At 38.9% G+C, this 22,068-nt stretch overlaps 1 protein-coding gene across 1 annotated transcript in view; it reads right to left on the bottom strand.

Moving 5' to 3' along the window:
- Positions 1–22,068, bottom strand: part of LOC138073362 (interferon-activable protein 203-like) — a 41,433-nt gene that overhangs the window by 1,416 nt on the left and 17,949 nt on the right. The window contains exons 4-8 of the mRNA XM_068965027.1: positions 19,878–20,039; positions 18,226–18,393; positions 13,905–14,099; positions 7,676–8,092; positions 5,852–6,043 (exon numbers count right to left, since the gene is read on the bottom strand). Of these exons, the coding sequence (XP_068821128.1) occupies positions 5,852–6,043; positions 7,676–8,092; positions 13,905–14,099; positions 18,226–18,393; positions 19,878–20,039 (1,134 nt within the window). The remainder of the gene's footprint in view (positions 1–5,851; positions 6,044–7,675; positions 8,093–13,904; positions 14,100–18,225; positions 18,394–19,877; positions 20,040–22,068) is intronic.

Below are 22,068 nucleotides of genomic sequence, written 5' to 3'. Positions count from 1 at the left end.
AGAAGATTTTATGCTTTTTAACTGTGATGTTGGAGAAGACTCTTGAAAGTCCCTTGGACTGCAAGGAGATCCAACCAGTCCATCCTAAAGGAAATCAGTCCTGAATCGGAAGGACTGATGCTGAGGCTGAAGCTCCAATAATTTTGGCCACCTGATGTGAAGAACTGACTCATTTGAAAAGACCCTGATGCTGGGACAGATTGAAGGCAGGAGGAGAAGGGAATGACAGAGGATGAGATGATTGGATGGCATCACCGACTCAATGGACGTGAGTTTGCTTAAACTCTGGGAGCTGGCTATGGACAGGGAGGCCTGGAGTGCTTCAGTCCATGGGGTCTCAAAGAGTCAGACATGACTGAGTGATTGAACTCAACTGAACTTAGCTACCTAAAGAATTCAGTTAAAGAGGCTGTTCCCAGAATAAAGGTCTCATAAGAGGTATCTGCAAAGAATATGGGCTAAGTGTGGTAGAGGAAACTTTGCAGGGTCCATAGAGTAGAGGTCACTCTCTGTCCCATCTTCTCTGGATGTCCAGCAAACATTTGTTTACTATAACATTTGTTTTTCCATCTCCATGTGAATTGTCTTTCTCCCCAGTGGAGGTCTCAAACAACTACCCCTGACATTCTCTTTTATCATTAACTACTATGGTATCTAACTGAAGATGGTATTTAAATTGAGGGTTTCAGCCATTTTGGTAAGCTATTCATTTTTTCTGGGTCTCTCATGAATCAGTCAGTTCAGTTGCTTGGTTGTGTCCGACTGTCTGTGAACCCAAGGACTGCAATGCCAGGCTTCCCTGTCCATCACCAACTCCTGGAGATTGCTCAAACTCATGTCCATCAAGTCGGTGATGCCATCCAACTATATCATCCTCTGTCGTCCCCTTCTCCTCCTGCCTCCCATCTTTCCCAGCATCAGGATCAGTTGTTCACACCAGGTGGCCAAAGTATTGGAGCTTCAGCTTCAGCATCAGTCCTTCCAATTCAGGACTGATTTCCTTTAGGATTATCTGGTTTGATCTCTTGCTGTCCAAGGTACTCTCAAGAGTGTTCTCCAAACCATAGTTCAAAGACATCAATTCTTTGGCACTCAACTTTCTCTATGGTCCAACTCTCACATCCATACATGATAACTGGACAAATCATAGCTTTGACTATACAGACCTTTGCTGGCAAAGTAACATCTCTGTTTTTTAATATGCTGTCTAGGTTTGTCCTAACTTTTCTTCCAGGGAGCAAGTAAGCAGGACATGTGTCCTCTCCATGTACACATGTTATTAAATTTTTGTTTGCATTTCTCTTGTTAATCTATCTCATTTTAATTCTTAGACCAGTCTAAAGAACTTAGAAGAGTAGAAGAAATTTTCTTTCCTCACCAACAATAACCATAGTATAACTTTTTTCCAAAATTAGAGCCAAACTTCTCAAAGCCTGCCACTGTTTTATCAACTAAGTTTGTATAATATTCTAAATCCTTTGTTGTTTCAACAATATTCACAGCATCATCCTCAGGAGTAGATGACATTTCAAGAAGCTATCTTCTTTGCTCACCCAGAGATGGTTAGATAGCATCACAAAGTCAATGGACATGAATTTGAGGAAACTCTGGGAGAAGGAGGAGGCCTGGTGTGCTGCAGTCCATTGGGTCACAAAGAATTGGGCATGACTTAGTGACTGAACAAGAACAACAAGAAGCAACACCACATCTATTAAAGTTATCATCAAAGTCCAATAATTCAGTAACATCTTCATGCTCCACTTCTAACTCTAGTTCATTTTCTACCACATCGGCCATTACTTCCTTCACTGAAGTCATGAACCTTTCAAAATCATCTATGAGGGATGGAATTAATTTCCTTCAAATGCTTATTCATCTTGGTATTTTGATCTCTTCCCATGAAATATGAATGTTCTTGATGACATCTAGAATGCTGAATCCTTTACAAAAGGTTTTTATTTGACTTTGCCTAGACCCATCAGAAGACTCATATCTGCTGCAGTTATAGCCTGGTGAAATGTATTTCTTAAATCATGATCCATGGGCTGCAGAATGGATGTTATGTTAGCATGATAACAACATTAATTTTTTTCATATATCTCCATAGGACATCTTGGGTGATCAGGTGCATTGTCAATGAGCAGCAATATTTTAAAAAATATATATTTTTTTCTTTTTCTAAACAGTAGGTCTCAGTAGTGGACTTAAAATATTCAGTAAAACATGTTGTAAACAGATGTGCTATCATCCAGGCTTTATTGTGCCATTTATAAGAGCAAAAGCAGAAAAGATTTAGCATTCTTAAGGACCCTAAGATTTTCAGAATGGTCAGTGAGCACTGACTTAAACTTAGTCACCAGCTGCATTAGCCCATAACAATAGAGTCAGTCTGTCCTTTGAAGCTTTTAAGCCAGGCACTAACTTCTTTTCTCTATCTGTAGAAATTCTAGATGATACCTTCTTACAATATAAGACTGCTTCATCTTCTTTGAAAATCTGTTGTGGAGTGTAGCAATCATTATTAATCATCTCTTCTAGGTCTTCTGGATAACTTGCTGCAGCTTCCATATCAGCAGCACTTGCTGCTTCATCTTGTACATTTATGTTAGAGATGGCTTCTTTCCTTAAACCTAATGAATCAATTTCTGCTAGCTCCAAACTATCCTTCTGCAGATTTCTCATGTCTCTCAGCCTTCATGGCATTTAAGTGTTAGGGCTTTTCCCTAAGAATGATTTCCATCCAGACCACAAAAATTTTCCATGTCAACAATAAGGTTGTTTTGTTGTCTTATCATTCATAGGTTCACTGGCATAACATTTTTAATTTATTTAAAAAATTTTTGCATTCACAACTTGTCTATTTGTTGCAAGAAGCCTAACTTTTGACAGCTTGTTTTCCTTTCTCACTGAGCTTAATCATTTCTAGTTTTTTTATTTAATGTGAGAGATGTATAACACTTCCTTTCACTTGAACACTTAGCAGCTTATATAGAGTTATTAAATGGCCTAATTTCAACATTGTTTTGCCTCAGAGAATTGGGAGACCAAGGAGAGGGAGACAGATGGGGAAATTGTCCATCAGTGGAGCAGTCAGAACATGCATAACCTTTATTAAAGAATTCCCCGTCTTATATAAGCGTGCGATTCATAGCACTCCAAAATGATTTAATAGTAACATCAAAGATCACTAACCCCAGATCAAAATGACAAATACAAGAATTCAAGAAAAAGCTTGAAATATTAGGAGAATTGCCAAATATGACACAGACACTCAATGTGAAAAATGTTTTGGAAAAACGACTCCAGGAGACTTGCTCTACACAGGATTGCTACAAATCCTTTATTTGTATAACAAGCCAAAGAAAAAGCAAATATCTATGACGCACAAGACAGTGAAGTATAATAAAGCAAAGTATTTCATTAGTAGCCTTTGTTAGTATTCAAAGAATCCATTCCACATGAATGTGTGGGTTTGACAAAAATCATGGAATTTGTCCCATAGGACCAATCACCTCTGTTGTTGACCAACATGTGTATCTCACCAAAGGCAGGTAACTTTGTGTTCTGAAAGGCTCAGAGGCACCCTTGATCATTTATTAATAGATCTGAAATGGGCAAGTAACTACCTCTGAGATAAAAGATATTTCCTCCATTTTATAGATGATGAATCAAAAGTTTTTAGTATTTATTAGTCAGCTAGCAAATCATAGAACCAGTATTCAAAATATATTTGCCTTAAAAAGTCAAAATTTAATAATTAATCCACCTGATCTTAAAATTCCAACAACTTTATAATATTCAGCTTAGATATAGCTTTTGATAGACTTTCTGAAGTTTTTCTCTTTAATATGATTAAAAATATCCTTAAATGAAAACTAATAGATGTTAATGAAAGAAACTGAAGATGACACAAACAGATAGAAAGATATACCATGTTCCTGGATTAGAAGAATCAATATTGTTCAAATGACTATACTACCTAAGGCAATGTACAGATTTAATGCAATCCCTATCAAATTACCAGTAGCATTTTTTACAGAACTCCAAAAAGTTTGTAATTTGCATAAAACTTCAACAGACCACAAATAGCCAAAATGATCTTGAGAAATAAAAATGGAGCTGGACAAATCATGCTCCCTGACTACAGACAATATAACAAAGCTATAGTCATCAGAATAGTATGGTACTGCTGCACACACACACACACACACACAAATATAGATCAATGGCACAGGCTAGAGAGCCCAGAAAGAAGCCTACACATTTATGGCCAATTAGTTAATGACAAATGAGGAAAAAATATACAATGGAGAAAAGACAGTCTCTTCAGTAAGTGGTGATGGGAAAACTTGATAGTTATGTCTAAAAGAATCAAACCAGAACATTCTCTAACACCATTAAAAATTAAACTCAGGATGGATTAAGGACTTAAATGTAAGTCTGGATACACTAAAACACCTATCAGAAATATAGGCAGAACAATCTTTGAAGTAAGTTGAAGCAATATTTTTTGGGTCAGCCCCCTAGAGTAATGGAAATAAAAACAAAAATCACCAAATTGAACCTAATTAAACTTAAAAGATTTTGCATAGCAAAGGAAACCATAAATAAAACAAAAAGACAACCCACAGACTGGGAGAAAGTGTTTGCAATGGATGCTAAAAACAGGGATTAATTTACAAAATATACAGACAGCTCATACAGCTTAATATCAAAACTCAAACCCAATCAAGACATGGGCAGAGGACTAATAAGCATTTCTCTAAAGCAGACATATAGATGGAATACAGACTCATGAAAAGATGCTCAATATTGCTTATCATTGGAGAAATGAAAATCAAAAATACAATGACTGTCACCTCACACCAGTCAGAATGGCAATCACGAAAAAGTGTTAAAGTAACAAATGCTGGAGACGATGTTGAGAAAGTGAAACCCTCTTACACTGTTGGTGTGAACATAAATTGGTGCATCCACTCTGGAGAACAGTATGGAGGTTCCTTAAAAAACTAAAAATAGAGTTACCATATCATCCTACAATCACTCTCCTGGGCAAATATCTGGAGAAAACTAATTTGAAGAGATACATGCAGCCCAATGTTCATAGCAGCACTATGAACAGGTTATAGTACCAAGACATGTACGTAACCTATATGCCCATTGACAGATGAATGAATATAGAAGATCGGGGGTAACAATGGAATGCTACTTAGCCATAAAAAGAATAAAATAATGCCATTTGCAGTAACATGGATGAACCTAGTGATTTTCATACTGAGTGAAGTAAGTCAGACAAAGGACGAATATCATATGATATTACTTACATGTGGATTCTAAAAAAGAAAAAAAAAAAAAAAAAGAAAGAAAGAAAGATATAAATGAACTTACCAAACAGGAAAAGACTGACAGAAACAGAAAAAAATTTATGGTTACCAAAGGGGATAGTGGTGGGGGGAGGGGAAATAAATTAGGAGTTTAGGATTAACATATACACATTACAATATATAAAATAAGTAAACAACAAGGACCTACTGTATAGCTCAGAGAATTATACTTGATTTCTTATAATAACCTACAATGGAAAAGAATCTGAAATGAATATATATACACGTGTATGTGTGAATACAATATATAAATATGTGTGTGTGTAAGTGAATCCCTTTGCTGTACACTTTAACCTACATTTTAAAATATCCTTTAAAAAAAAAAAGAATGATGAAAAGGGACTTCACACACACTAAATGACAAGGATTAGTTATTTCACCTGATGGACTCTCTGTGTAATAGCAGCAGTATAGTTTTCTTAAAGACTTCTACTTTGGAACAATGATGACCCACCAGAAGTTCTCACCTTGATGTAACTATGAATTACAGATCTCAGCTGCCTCTTAGCCCTGCTTTCTGCCAATTCAAAGCACACGAGTGTGAGTCTGTCACCCTCTTCACAGCTGATACTGGTTAGTCGCTGTCCATAAACCATGACTTCCATCACTCCTGTATCATCTCGTATTTCATAATATATGAATTCATTATATACCCATTTCTGCAAAAGAAAATTAGCATTCATCTTTTGAGGACTGGATCAGGAATTACCACAACTTTGAAAAATGGAGAATGTTAGTGGAAACTTTTCTCTCAGAATAGTGAAACCGAGCTGGAGGTCTAAGTATTACAGGTATCAAATAGTGTAAGATATCTTGTTCAGTTTATTCTCCCATGTAAATTCTCTATCTTTTCTTCCTTTAGGTGTTTGTGTGCTGGGTCATTCTAGAAAAAGGGATTACCTCCCTAATTTTTCCTGCTTCCATCTAAGACTAGCTGAGATTTCTTAAGGATCTTAGATGTGGTGTGGTCTGAGAAACATCAGAGCCTTTTTTGGATTTCCCTGGCTTCCCTGGTGGCTCAGATGGTAAAGCGTCTGCCTGCAATGCGGAAGACCTGGGTTCGATTCCTGGGTCAGGAAGATCCCCTGGAGAAGGTAATAGCAATCCACTCCAGCACTCTTGCCTGGAAAATCCCATGGACAGAGGAGCCTGATAGGCTACAGTGCATGGGGGTCACAAAAAGTCGGACATGACTGAGTGACTTCACGATGAAGAACAGAGAAGAAAGCCTATTCCTGTCTTATGCTTAGTCTAAAAAGATTGCTACAAATCCTCCTTCAGTTGATTGTTACTTCAATATGCAATTCTTTCCTCTATCTTCTGTATCTATTCATTCTTCCCTAATCTGCCCAAATCTTGACTCTAGATCATCTTGTTCCATTGTTCTAGTTTCGATATCACTTACTTTACTCATCAATTCTGCTAACGCTCATGTATGCACAGTTTCTATAATAGAGTGCACAAAAAAAAAAAAAAACAGGATAAGTAAAGAGCCACCCTAGAAGACATATATAATGAGATATAAAACATACTTCACATAAAAGTTAGGTCAGTTAAGTTTAGTATTTCTGTGAAGTGTTGGGACTAAAATACCTACTCTGATTCTAAGAATTCACCTAAATTCTATCTTTTATTGTCCATATAATAAATTTAAAAATGAAATGACATTTTTTCAATATCCATATTTCTCACTTAATTAATGCTAAAGTTTTTGGCTCAGTGATTTTTTGATGAAAGAATGTGAAGATGTGAGAACACTTTACAGTTCAGATGATCAGAATCTTAGCTAATTGTTGATAAGAGCAAATTCTAGGGAAAAGCAGTCTACTGATTTCTCATCTTCTTTGTTAAAGTTGAAATCCAAGCTTGAAAGAACAATTCTTTATTCACAAATTAACTTAAACTGTCACTGAAATAGGTAGGTAGAACTTAAAAAAAACACACACAATTATAAGGAGTGCTCTCTCTATGTTACCATGTTAATAATATGTTAATAGATGTTAATAGATGAATATAAATTCTGCACAGGGTGGCTGTGAATGGATCAGTACAGCTCATAAAATACTCTGATTTCTGGTGAACCACTTTCTTAAAAACTTGCATGTTATTATGGCAAGAAGAATGTTAAGAAATTATCAGCCCTATATTCTGAAGTGAAAGACTGCACCCAACTATCCCTAGTCAGAAGGGCTTTGAGTTCCTGTATTTATTAACTTTATTCATTTGGCAGTTAAGACTTTTGAATTCTGAGATTGCAAAAGAAATATTGCAAAACAATGATGTGGACTTACCTTATGAACCACAAAAACCCCATTCACAAATGTTCCTAGGTGTTGCAGATAAAGATGACTGATTTTAGGAGTTGCTTTTGCCTTTTGAATTAGGCTTTTAGAGATCTCCATCTTTCGGTCAGTGTTAACATCAGACACAGATGAGACATTGAACACTTCCAGGAACCCATTGCGGCCAATATACTCTGATATGGCAATGACTTTATTGGGGATAAACTTCTCCTTCAGGGCAACATTAAAAATCTTCACTTGGAAGAACCGACTCTCAGTAGCCACTGTGGCATGAAACATCATCTTGCCTCCTGTGACATCATATGTAAATGGTTCCGTTGCCTTCAGCACCATCACTTCTTTGGGGCCCTTCTGGAAGCCCTCTTCTGTGGAAGCTTCTTTAGGTACAGACTTCAATCTTGGTTTCTACTTAGAAGTACACACCAAATACAGGCACAATTAAGAAAAGGAATGTAATTTCATTCCCTAATGAAAGTCATCTATGGCTTAATGTTGAACCTCAATAAAGAGCATAATCGGGTAGAGCTTGGGGCGGGGGGGGAAACTAGACAAAGATCACTAACATGGTATAAATAAACAAATGGAATAATGGAGATTTAATCAGTGATTTCTCTCTCTCTCTTTTTTTTTTTTTCTATTCCTTTATGAGTGTGGTAGGAAGAATATTTTTCTTTAAAAAGTGTTAGCTCAAAAGGAAAAGTATTTTTTCCCCAAGAAAAGCTATGTAGAGTCAGAAGCAGTAGACAGTAGCAATGTTTCTGTGTAGTGATTCCTAGTAGAGATGAGAATGAAAAAAATCATCTTAAATTGTCCCATTAACTTATTTTCGTGCACGGATTAATATACAAAGGCTCAGACGGTAAAGCGTCTGCCTGCAATGCGGGAGACCCGGGTTTGATTCCTGGGTCGGGAAGATCGTCTGGAGAAGGAAATGGCAATCCACTCCAGCACTCTTGCCTGAAAAATTCCATGGACAGAGGAGCCTGATAGGCTACAGTCCATGAGGTCGCAAAGAGATGGACACAACTGAGCGACTTCATTTCATTTCATTTCAATGATGAAATAGTGATACTGTGCAGGCCTTGAGGGGCTTCTGGGCACAAGGCTTTTGTGTGCCCCATTTCTTTGACTATAAGAAGCAGCCTTCATTCAACCTCCATGACCTTCCCTGAGTTCAAGCAACTATTAATTGAGGAAGGAAGTAAATGGGAGACCAAGAAGAAAGAGTCAAGAGTAGCCTTGGGGCAAGGTACTATTTCCCCATCAAAGGATAAAACAGAAGTATCTTTAATCTATTTTGCAGATACTGAATCTTCCTCCAAATGGGAGAAGTTAATTAATGATTAACAATGATATGCTGCCTACAAGCATGTAGATCCCAGACCAGCTGGACTTGAAGGTTGTTTGTGCTGACTCCTACTTAGTTCATCACCAACCCATTATACGAATGTCCATGAGCTTATCATACCTTCTTTTACTATAAAACTTGCCACTATCTTCCTCAAGTTGGGACATATAGGTTTGAGGACATTAGCCCACTGTGTCCCCTTTTGCCTGGCAAAGCAATAAAGCTATCTTTTTCTACATCGCCCAAAACTCTCTCTGAAATTTGGTTCAGCACAGGTGTACAGAGAAGTTGAGCTTTCTGCATCAGTAGCACTGAGAGTAGAGAATGGCTCCAGTTAGAATCCACTGATGTCATCCCTGTTGGTGTTTAGGCACTAAGTCATGTTCAACTCTTTGCAAGCCAATGGACTGCAGCATGCCAGGCTCCTCTGTCCTTCACTACCTCCTGGACTTTCCTCAATTCATGTTCATTGAGGTGGTGATGTTATCTATCCATCTCATCCTCAGCCATCACCTTATCCTTTGCCTTCAATCTTTCCCAGCATCAGAGTCTTTTCCAATGGGTCAGCTCTTCATGCCAAGTGGTCAAAATATTGGAGCTTCTGCTTCAGAAACAGTCCTTCCAGTGAATTTTCAGAATTGATTTTCTTTAGGGTTGACTGGTTTGATCTTCTTCCTGTCCAAGGGATTCTGAAGATCTCTAGCACCACAATTCAAAAGCATCAATTCTTTGGCACTCAGCCTGCTTTATGATCCAACTCTCATATCCATACATGACTACTGGAAAAATTATAGCTTTGATCTTTGGCAGCAAAGTGATGTCTCTGTTTTTTAATTCAGCATCTGGGTTCCTCATAGCTTTCCTTCCAGGGAGCAAGTGTATCTCATGGTTGCAGTCACCATCCACAGTGATTTTAAAGCCCAAGAAAATAAATTCTGTCATTGCCTCTATTTTTTTTTCCCCTTCTATTTTCCATGAAGTGATGGGATTGGATTTCATGATCTTAATTTTTTAAATGTTGAGTTTCAAGCCAGATTTTTCACTCTCCTCTTTCACCCTCATCAAGAGAATCTTTCCTCTTCAATTTCTGCCATTAGAGTGGTATCATATGCACATCTGAGGTTGTTGATATTGCTCCTGGCAATCTTAATTCCAGCTTGTGTTTCATCCAGCCTGGCATTTAGCATGATGCACTCTGCACAGAAGTTAATAAGCAGGGTGACAGGATACAGTCTTGTTATATTCTTTTCTCAATTTTGAACCCATTAGTTGTTTCATGTCACAGGCAAAGTGGTATGGTATTCCCACCTCTTTAGAATTTTCCATAGTTTATTGTGATCCACAGTCAAAGTTTTTAGCATTGTCAATGAACCAGAAGTAGATTTTTTTTTTTTTTGGAATTCCCTTGCTTTTTCCATGATACAAAGAATGTTGACAATTTGATCTCTGATTCCTCTGCCTCTTTGAAACCCAGCTTCTAAATCTAGAATTTCTTAGTTCATGTACAGTTGAAACCTAGTTTAAAGGATTTGGAGCATAACTGTGCTAACATGTGAAGTGACTGCAATTGTATGGTAGTTTTAACATTCTTTGGCATTGCCCTTCTTTGGAATTGGGATGAAAACTGAACTTTTCCAGCCCTGTGGCCACTGCTATGTTTTTCAAATTTGCTAACATATTGAGTGCAGCACTTTAACAGCATCATCTTTAAGGATTTTAAATAGCTTAGCTGGAATTCTGTCACCTCCACTAGCTTTGTTTATAGTATGCTTCCTAAGGCCCAGTTGACTTCGTACTTCAGGATGTCTGGCTCTAGGTGAGTGACCACACCATCATGGTTATCTGAGTCATTAAGATCTTTCTTGTGTGGTTCTTCTGTGTATTCTTACTACTTCTTCTTAATCTCTTCTGCTTCTGTTAGGCTCTTATCCTTCCTGTCCTTTATTGTGCCCATTCTTACATGAAATATTTCCTTGATATCTTGAGATCTCTAGTCTCTCCCACTCCATTGTTTTCTACTATATCTTTGCATTGTTCATTTTAAAAGGCCTTCTTATCTCTCCTTGCTAGTCTCCAGAACTCTCCAATCAGTTGGGTATATCTTTCCCTTTCTCCCTTGCCCTTCACTTCTCTTCTCTCCTCAGCTAGTTGCAAAACCTCCTCAGACAATCACTTTGCTTTCTTGCATTTCTTTTTCTTTGGAATGATTTTGAACACTGCTTCTATACACCCCCCTCCTGGAGAAGGAAATGGCAACCCACTCCAGTACTCTTGCCTGGAGAATCCCATGGTGGGAGGAGCCTGGTAGGCTACAGTCCATGGGGTCACAAAGAGTCGGACACGACTGAGTGACTTCACTTCTATACACCCCAGTAGATGTGACAATTTAAAGACCAAAATTAGACAGTCCTTCTTCAGGAAAGCAGTGTTATGTTGAAAAAGTATTAATAAAACAATGATTGGAAGAATCTCATGAATTTTCTGAATGTGGAAATGTCCTGGATAAAGGACATTTTGAAGAGTAACAAAATCAGCCACTCCAAAATATGTTTCCTTGGCACAAGATTATCTTAAACTGATCATTTTTACAAAACAGCATACATAGAGGAAGCTCTAAAACCAAAAAGGAAGATGCCTTTTTGGAAGGGAAATTTGTATTTATAAATTAAATCTCCATTTCTAAGTGTGTCTGTTTCTGTGTACCAGGAAGAGAAGGAGGACTCTAAACCTCGAGAGAATATTATCACTAGAGGAGAAACTGACTTAAACCTGCATAACAAACATTACCCTTGTTTACCCTGATTTTCCTGGTAGCTTTCCTATGACTGACCTCCCATACTTTTCTTTCTACTGTCTTTCACTAAAGATGGTATTTTAAGTTGGTGGCTTAGGTCACCTCAGGGAGTTACTTATTTTTCCTGGGTATCTTCTATGTATAGATGAGATACACCTGTTAGTAAACTTCTGCTTGTTTGTTTGTTTCTTTTTTCTTGTTAATCTCGGTTTTAACAAAGATACCACTCTAATGGCAGAAAGTGAAGAGGAACTAAAGAACCTCATGATGAATATGAAAAAGGAGATTGAGAAAGCCAGCTTAAAACTAAATATTGAAAAAAAAGAAAAAACAGTAAGCTCATGGCATCTGGCCCCATTACTTCATGGCAAATAGGAAGCAGTGACAGATTTCCTCTTCTTGGACTCTAAAATCAGTCTGGTTGGTGACTGCAGCTATGATATCAGAAGATTGCTTCTTGGCAGAAAGCAGTGACAAACCTAGACAGTGTGTTGAAAAGCAGAGACATCACTCTGCTGACAAAGTTCCATACAGTCAAGATTATGGTCTTCCCAATGGTCACATGTGCTTGTGAGAGCTGGATCGTAAAGCAGGCAGAGAGCCAAAGAATTGATACCTTTGAACTGTGGTGCTGGAGAAGACTCTTGAGAGTCCCTTGGACAGCAAGGAGATTAAAGCAGTCAATATTAAAGGAAATAAACCCTGAATACTCATTGGAAGGACTGATGCTGAAGCTGAACCTCCAGTATTTCGGTCACCTAATGTGAATAGCCAACTCATTGGAAAAGTCCCTGATACTGGGAAAAATTGGGGACAGAAGGAGAAGAGGACATCAGAGGATGAGATGGCTGGGTGGCTGGATGGCATCTCTGTTGCAATGGACAAAAACTTGGGCAAACTCCAGGAGGTGGTGAGGGACAGGAAGGCCTGACGTGTTGCAATCCATGGGGTCACAAAGAGTCAGACACAACTGGGCAACTGAACAACAACAACAACAACAATCTTTGTTTTAAAAAAGGGATCTCAGCTAAGACCTCAGAAGGGCAGAGGGCAAATTGTTTTTCCTCCTCTACACACTCATGGTAGAATAATGGCAGGACCCTGAGGAGAAGAATGCCAAAAGAGAAGTCAGGTGTCAAGGGGCTCATTCCCAGGACAAGTTAACCAGTAACAACAAATTTCTTACTAGTAATATGAGCAGCACCTTGAGAAGAAGTACACAGGACTTGAGAAAAAAGTTATATTCTATACACAGGGTCATGAAAGTAGGCCTGATGGACAGAGGCTCTTATTATGCTCATCGTATGTTTGTGGAACACTGAAAGAGCCTAAAGTCAAATAGCAAAGAATTATTATTTAATTTACAAAATAATCAGGTAATTATTTTTATGTTAAAATAATAATTTAAATCTACATTTCTTGAATAGCATTTCAAGATGAAAGAAAAAGAATGAATTATAGAAAAATATGTGTAATGTGATCAACCTGAAACAAATTAATATTTTTTCTATATACACAACAAAAGGTACAATCAGAAAGTCTATTTACCAAAAGAGAGCATTTGATAGAGGGGAGATTTCAGACGGTTAACAGTAATTATCTTTGTCCATGTATCTTCATTTCCTAAATTTCTGCATCCTAATATGGATGATATTATTTCCAAAAGAAAAAAAAAAAAGACGATAGTGCTGTGTTTCTCTATTTCTCTACCCTATTGCTCCTTAAGTTTTCTCTTTCACAGTGAGAAAACTATAAGGAAACTTTCTGTCTTTCATAGTATTGAAGGAAACACAAAAATAAAATTAAACAAGTTACTAATTATACCCACTACTGAAGAGGAATGATTTAGGTGCACACTAGGCCATAGATTATCCTAAGGCCAGGGACAGCGTAGTTAGAGTCAGAATTTGAATGCCAGTAGATCCTCAAAGTACACACTCAGTAACAACATGTGCGACCTAATGAATAAAGAATTGGATACTGTAAGGGATGAGTGAGAAGTTCTTATATGGTTCTACTGGTGCCTGTCATTATATTGTAGGAAGAGGGAAATATTGAAAATGAGAATCTGATACCTTGGTTGAGGAACCGCTGGATGTGGTTGGTGGCAGCTTTTGAGGAGTATGGAGGCAATTCTTAGTTGGCATTATGCTGCATGTTGGAATTTGCAGAAGCTGACTCTGCTCCAGGGATAGTTTCATCCTGGGGTCAGCAGTTCTAGTGGTTATGTCTTCTATTTTTCCAGTTGAAAGACATGCATTTTCTTCTTTCTGGTTAATGATTTTCAATATCATATGAACAATAACATTTCTCTCTTACCCTCCATCTTTCTCTGTATCTGTCTGTCTTTCTTTCTCACAGACACACCACAGTATCCACACTCTGTCAATTTTCTCTGGAATAACGAATTTCTCTGGAATAAGAGCACATCTTCTGACACTCCCAATGCCTCCCCAGCTTGGCTCCCCACTAGGATTGCAAACTTCTCTCTGCAGATGTTAAAACTCAGGTAATTGCAATGCCATTGGTCTGTTTTTGAATTCTGGCCCTACCTCTGCTGCAACTTCACTAAGACAACACTTGGAGTAATAAAATAGTGGAAAATTCTGCCAGGTTATAACGGTCTCAAAACAATATAGGCTGCATTCATGGACTTTTTTACTCATTAAGTCTTTCATTACCTCATGCATTTACCAAATAAGCAAAATGGTTTCTATCTTCCACTCTTCAAATCTAGGAAACCCAGGTCTCCTTTCATTTCAATGCTTTGTTTGTCCACATACCAGAGATATTCACTCAAATTCATAAACCCTTAGGCAGGATTCTCTTGTCTGCATAGTCTCTATCAGGCAACCAAATCTTTCATCACTATGAACAATGCACAAATCCATTTGCAATTTCACCCAGGGTACAGACCCATACATATACAATTTTAGGACTTGAATTTTTATAGTTGTTTAAGCCAGGGCAGGAAGTGTCTATGAAATAATGTATCTTGACCATCTCAGGTTTTACCCATGAAAGACTATTTCTAACATTCTACAGTATAGAGGGCTTCACCAGTGCCTCAGCGGTAAATAATCTGCCTGAAATGCAGGAGCTGCAGGAGTCGCAGGTTCTATCCCTGGGTCAGGAAGATCCCCTGGAGGAGGGCATAGCAGCCCACTCCAGTATTCTTGCCTGGAGAATCCCATGGACAGAGGACCTGGCAGGCTACAGTCCATGGGGTCGCAAAGCGTTGGACACGACTGAAGCGACTTAACACGCACAGTATAGAAGTGCCACAGTTCTTACCACTTCGAGCATCCATTTAACCAATTCATAAAGTATCAGTTGTTGATAAAACTTTAGATGAGGGACCTGATTTAAATGACTGTCTCTGACATGTAGCTTTTTGATTAGAATACTCTCTCACCTCCCTTGTCACTTCATTTCTCATTAGAAGGCTTGAGAGCCTAGGATATGAAAACAAATCTGAGACATAACATTATCTGATATAAATTTGTAGAGGTAAATTTCAGATATTGAAGTAGTCTATCCTCTGACTGTGGGAGCAATATATGCCATTAAATGCTCATGTTTTAGAATTCAATTAAGCTAGATTTGAATCCTGGCTCTAACGTTTATTTTCTGTATGACTTCAGTTCAGTTCAGTTCAGTCGCTCAGTCGTGTCCGACTCTTTACGACCCCATGAATCGTAGTACGCCAGGCCTCCCTGTCCATCACCAACTCCCGGAGTTCACTCAGACTCATGTCCATCGAGTCAGTGATGCCATCCAGCCATCTCATCCTCTGTCATCCCCTTCTCCTCCTGCCCCCAATCCCTCCCAGCATCACAGTCTTTTCCAATGAGTCAACTCTTCCTTCATGACTTAGGAGATTTTTAACCCCTAGGAACTTCAGCATTTTCATATGTCAAGTGGGATTAACAATAGCATCCTCATGTGGTGTTATAAAGAATAAATGAGATAATGTACACAAAGAACCCACATCTTAAAAGTCTAACACCATTAAGTGCTCATACATAGAAATATCACTGCATTATTATTTTACAGTAGACACAGGGGTTTCTGTTTCTGCTCTGATCCACAGATGTTTCATGCTTAATTCTGGTCTTTTTGATGGAAACCCCAGATAGAGGTGGTATTGGAAGGACTTTATTAAAGAAACTTTTCTATTAACCTCTACTACTAATTTAATCACATTAACAAGAGCATCATGATTGGTTTTCATAATCAGTTAAAGCAAAAACTTCCATCATAAAAGCAGGATTTAGATCCCTAAAATATACTATTTGGGTGGTTAGTATTTAAAAATAGTAATTGATTTTTTTCCCTTGGCTTATGTCCTTCACAACTCCACCTGGTTCTTAAATCATGTCAATATGTGGTATTTGCTTTTTTAGGGAGACACAGCAGTAGTAATCAAAGAAAATATTGGTCTGCTTCTGTCTCTGAATCCCAAACATAGCCTATATCACAGAAAAAATAGTTGGGAGACCCTCTGATGAAGGAGCAAGGCTTTCCTGCTCTTTCCCAGAAGAATGGCCAGATCCTTTTAGTTCCATGCCTCCTATTGAAGTGGCTGGGCTCCAAAGGAGAAATGACTGCAAGGTGTTTTTAGGTGTATGAAGCCAAGGGAATAGATGGGGCTCTCTGGGATTCCTATGCTCCCAGGGATTTGGGGGGTAGAAGAATGATTCATATGAAAGTAGAAATGACTATTTCACAAATTTAGGCAGATGGGACCTTAGAAAGTGTCGATTCTAAGCCTGTATGCATAGAAAAGCATAGTTGACTTGTGGTGTACATGCATGTCATTGTCACAGCAGACTGACAGTGGGTCTGAGGTTTCAATGACTAGACCAGGGCCATCTGGACCTAGAGGCAAACAGGCACAGATTACTAGCTCTATCCCATAAATAAAACAGAGACTACGTGAGGCATTACTAATTATCAGAGTTAACAGTAATAAAAACAATAACACGATAAAACTTGAACAATTATGTTAAAAGAAACGTCTTCAACTGGTATGCTTGGATTCGTATAGAGGGCTTCAGCCTAGGCAGCTTGGAACTTGCGTGACAAGCTATTTTCGTGATTTAAATGTTGCTTTGGCCTATTTCTCCTGTCACTTGCTTATTTGCTGCAGGAATAGGTGTTGTACCCCAGCGTGATGGTAACCACAAGGGTCATATCAGGACAGAATAAAGGCAGGTGAGGATAGGAGTCGATGCACACATGCGTGTGCTCACTTTTCCATCCTGATCTGCTCTTATCCCGGGAATAGGGCACTATGAATGAAAAACGCTGCCTGCCATATCAGTAAACTGAGAATGTTGTGGCCATCAAGCCATCGCATTACAGCTGCCCACACTGTAAGCCCTGAGGGAACTCAGGATAGAAGCAAAATGCCCTCCAGCAAGCAGTCAACTGCTTCAGCCAATCCTGACGGTGCCCCCTCAGGAGACTCAGGGTAAGGATACTGCCCCCAGATAGCTGAACTTTATAGCAAAGGGTCTGTGAGCCCATGTCTTTGCATCTTTCTGTATATAAAAATGTGTTAAATTTTAACTTGAGACTTCAGGTTCTCTTTACAAACAGTAACATTTTGATGTTCTGACTGCCTGGTCCTTGTTACAAGATTCCTGTATAACCTGCCTCCCCCTCTTGCTTCTTCAGAGCAGCTCTCTCAGAGCTACCTGAGAATCTGTGTCCCCATCTTAAGTCCTCATATTTGTCTGCTGAATAAAGCATAATTCTTAACTTTTAGGTTGTGCATTTTTTCAGTTGACAGGCACCTTATAATTTATATTATAGTCCAGTAACAAAGAAAAATGTACATTTATTATAGTTTCAGTAAGTGCTAAAAAAGGGAAAGTAAACTGACCTTTGAAAGCAAGCAAGAGGAATACCTAATATATTCTGAGAGTGGGCAGGTATCAGTGGGGACTTGCCCTAGGAAGAGATTAAACTTTGCAACGCAAGACAAGTGATTTCAAACATGAAAAGGGTCTATGTCAAAATATCAGACCTGAGAAGGAGCACCGGACTTCGAAAATGAACCCTGCCATGTGGTCAGTGAGCAAATGGGAAGAGGGCCAAAGGAAAGTGGAATGTATGAAGTACAGACACACTCGTTTTGACTTGTTTAGTCACCTTTCCCTCCTCTTTCTATTCAATACAAGAAAGTAAACCTCTCAAACTTGGAGGTTTCACGAACTCATGCTTTGGTAAACAGCCAAATTAACAGGAGTTAGAATAGAGTGGGATCACAGACTAAACACTGATAAAGGAAGGAGTAAGCATAATAAATGACTAAATGGGAAATTCAATGATGATATTCTTGTACTTATGTTGTAAGAAGTCCAAGGAATGGGATCAAAAAGCTGGTACCTTGCTTGAGAAATTGCTGAATGGTTTTGGTAGAACAATTGGAGTGATCTGGCCACTGCTCACAGTTGGGCACAAGCTGGTTGCTGAAGTTCCTGGAAGCTGACTCTGGTTATAAGATATCATCTTCCTTTTTAAGTCCTTATGTGTGGTGGCTGTGTCAGTTTTTCTCTGGATAAAAATAGATTTTTTTCTTAGTTCTTGACAATGATTTTCAAAATCACACAGAATATAGCATCTTTTCTCTTTCTCAATGTTGAATCTGAACTTTTCAATTTTTTCTGGGCTGATAGCACATATTCCGATATCTGTATTACTTATCCTTTACCTACCTCAACTATGATTACAAATTTCACTCTCCAAATACTAAAAGCTCAAACAAAATTTCATTGATTTGGGGATGGAATCTGGGTCCTACATCTGATGCAAACTGGCCAAAGCAAGTAGATAACCTTCCCTGGCTATAAGAGAAGTAAATCTCAGTCTAAAGTTGGCTACACTTAAGGATGTCTGTTAACTATGACTTTTTCATCAAGAAAAGACACAAGTGGGTTTCTAACATCTATTCTATAGGCTTCTACAAACCTACTGATCTTCTGAGAAATATTACTGGGAAAAATATGGACTCTTGTGACTAATAAGAACAATGGCAACAACCACAACAAAACCACAAATTTAAAGTCCTCTTATGTAGGAGTTCTGTCTTCAGGTGGAATGTGCGGGGTGGTGGTGAGGATATAGCCTGAGTTAGAGGGCAGCTTGGGTCTTGGGTAAGAAACTGGGTTAGAGATTGTGGTTTAAATCTTGCCTTTGCCTACCCTGAACACTTATCTTGGGGGAATCTTTTCCTGCCCATTCATCTTAGACACACACTCCATAGTTCCAGGTTTCATGTAACCCAGGGCAAAATAAAAAGCAGGTTGGGATAGAAGTTGATGCCTACAACTGTGGCCTCACTTTCTCACCCCTGTCTTGTATTCTCTTTTGATAGAGTACCTATACTCCAAGATCATTGTCTAAAAGAGAAGAAAAACAAATTTATTAGAGTTGTGATACACACTATAAAGGAATAGTAAAGGATTCTGTAACGGCGATAAAAAATGAGACTATCTATAAGTTTTGGGGAGGGGTGTCTCAGTGAGGACATGCTGAGGAAGGAATTCAGGCTGGTACCTGATGGTTTTATTAATTTAGCCGTTAAAGCAACATGAATCATGAGTGCGAATCAAGGAATTAGCCTGTGAGCAAAGACCTGACATGGGAAGGAGCATAGAATGCTGAGAACTAATCTAGAGGTGTGGTTAAGAGAAAAGGGATGAAAGGAAACCGAGATGTCAGGGATAAACATACCCTTATGTTCCTGTCTAATTGCCTGGCCACCTCCATAGGCCTGTCACATTTGTAAGGTCAGCAATTATTCATAAATGTAAAAATGTCCAAAAGTCCAAGGACTTAGAACACACTAAGACCTCAACACTTTTTTAATTCATTTATTTAATTTGCCTCAATATTTTATTTGATAAGTTTTGGGGTGATTTGATTGCATAAAGAAGTTTGTATCTAGAAAGGGAATACTGAGAGATTCTTTCGGGGTCATGAGTATTCTTATAATATGTTGTAAGGAGGGACACGTATTAGGAACAGGAAAATGGCACCTTGGTTGAGGAACTGCTGGATGGCTTTGGTGAAGGCATTTGAGGAGTCTGGAGAAGGCACTTAGTTGACTCTGTGCTCGTTCCTGACAATCCTGGAAGCTGACTCTCCTCCTTGGTTAGCTTCATCCTCTTAGATTCACTAGTTTTGGCGGTTTTCTTTTTCTGAAAAGTAGGATTTCCCCTGCCTGGTTAGTAGTTTTCAATGAGAAATGAAATACATCTTCACTACTTAGAAAATCAACTTTTTATTACTAGATTCTAATTATACTCATTCTAGTTAATCTCATTCTCTGTTGCTCACTTCTCCTGTCCTCAGTCTTTCTCAGCATCGGGGTCTTTTCCAAAGAGTCAGCTCTTTGCATCAGGTAGCCAAAGTACTGGAGCTTCAGCTTTAGCGTCAGTCCTTCCAATTAATTTTCAGGGTTGACTTCATTTAAGATCGACTAGTTTGACCTCTTTGCTGTCCAAGGAACTCTCAAAAATCTTCTTCAGCACCACAATTTCAAAGCATCAGTTCTTCAGCACTCAGACATCTTTGTGGTCCAACTCTCACATCTGTATATGACTACTGGAAAAACCATAAGTTTGACCTTTGCCGGCAAAGTGATGTCTTGGCTTTTTAATGCACTATCTGGGTTTGTCATAGCTTTTCTTCCAAGGAGCAGCCATCTTTTAATTTCATGGTTGTGGTCACCATCCACAGTGACTTTGGAGTCCAAGAAAATAAAGTCCGCCACTGTTTCCACTTTTTCCCCATCTATTTCCCATGAAGTGATGGGACAGGATGCCATGATCTTCATTTTCTGAATGTTGAGTTTTAAGCCAGCTTTTTCACTCTCCTCTTTCACCTTCATCAAGAGGCTCTTTAGTTCCTCTTCACTTTCTGCCACAAGTGATGTCATCTGCATATCTGAGGTTATATGTTTCTCCTGGCAATCTTGATTCCAGCTTGTGTTTCATCCAACCTGGCATTCCGCATGATGTACTTTGCATATAAGTTAAATAAGCAGGGTGACAACATACAGCCATGTGGTTCTCCTTTCCCAAATTTGAACCAGCCCCTTGTTCCATGTCCAGTTCTAACTATTGCTTCTTTTCCTGTATACAGTTTTCTCAGGAGGCAAGTAATATGGTCTGGTATTCCCATCTCACTAAGAATATTCCACAGTTTGTTATGACTCACACAGTCAAAGTGGGGGAGGGCTGGCAGCAACAGAGAAGGATGGCATGCATGTACAGCAAGGGCTGTGGGGACAAGGACTTCCCAGGTGACACAGTGGAAAGAATCCACCTGCCAATGCAGGAGATGCAGAAGACACGGTTTCAATCGCTGGGTCAAGAAGATCCCCTGGAGAAGGAAATGGCAAGTCACTCCAGTATTCTTGCCTGGAGAACCCCAAGTACTGAGAAGCCTAGTGGGCTACAGCCCATAGGGTCACAGAGTCGGACACGACTGAGTGACTGAGCATGCACATAGTCAAAGGCTTTAGCATAGTCAGTGGAGCAGAGTTCAAAGTTTAAAGTGTTAATCACTCAGTCATGTCCAACTCTTGTTGACCCCATGGACCGTAGCCCACCAGGCTCCTTTGTCCATGGGATTCTCTGGGCAAGAATACAGAAGTGGTTTGCTACTCCCTTCTCTAGAGGATCATCCCAACCCAGGAATCAAACTCAGGTCTCCTGCATTGCAGGCAGATTCTTTACCATCTGAGATGTTTCTCTTTATTAGAATTCTCTTGCTTTTCCTATGATCCAGCAGTATTTGGCAATTTGATCTCTGGTTCCTCTGAATTTTCTAAATCTGCTTTGTACATCTGGAAGTTCTTGGTTCACATACTGCTGAAGCCTAACTTGAAGGATTTTGAGCATAATCTTGGAGGCATGTGAAATGAGTGCAATTGTACAGTAATTTGAACATTCTTTGGCATTACCTTTCTTTCAGATTGGAATGAAAATTGACCTTTTCCAGTCCTTTGGCCACTGCAGAGTTTTCCAAATTTGCTGGCATAATGAGCACTGCACTTTAACAGCATCATCTTTAAGGATTTGAAATAACTCAGCTGGAATTCTATCACCTCCTAGCTTTGTTCATAGTAAGGCTTCCTAAGCCCACTTGACTTCACACTCCAGGATGTCTCACTCTAGGTGAGTGACCATACCATCGTGGTTATCTGGGTAGGCTTTGGCAAAC

This window comes from Capricornis sumatraensis, chromosome 2, assembly GCF_032405125.1.
Source record: "Capricornis sumatraensis isolate serow.1 chromosome 2, serow.2, whole genome shotgun sequence".
Classification (NCBI taxonomy): Eukaryota; Metazoa; Chordata; class Mammalia; order Artiodactyla; family Bovidae; genus Capricornis; species Capricornis sumatraensis.
This window is presented reverse-complemented; position numbering and strand designations above follow the sequence as displayed.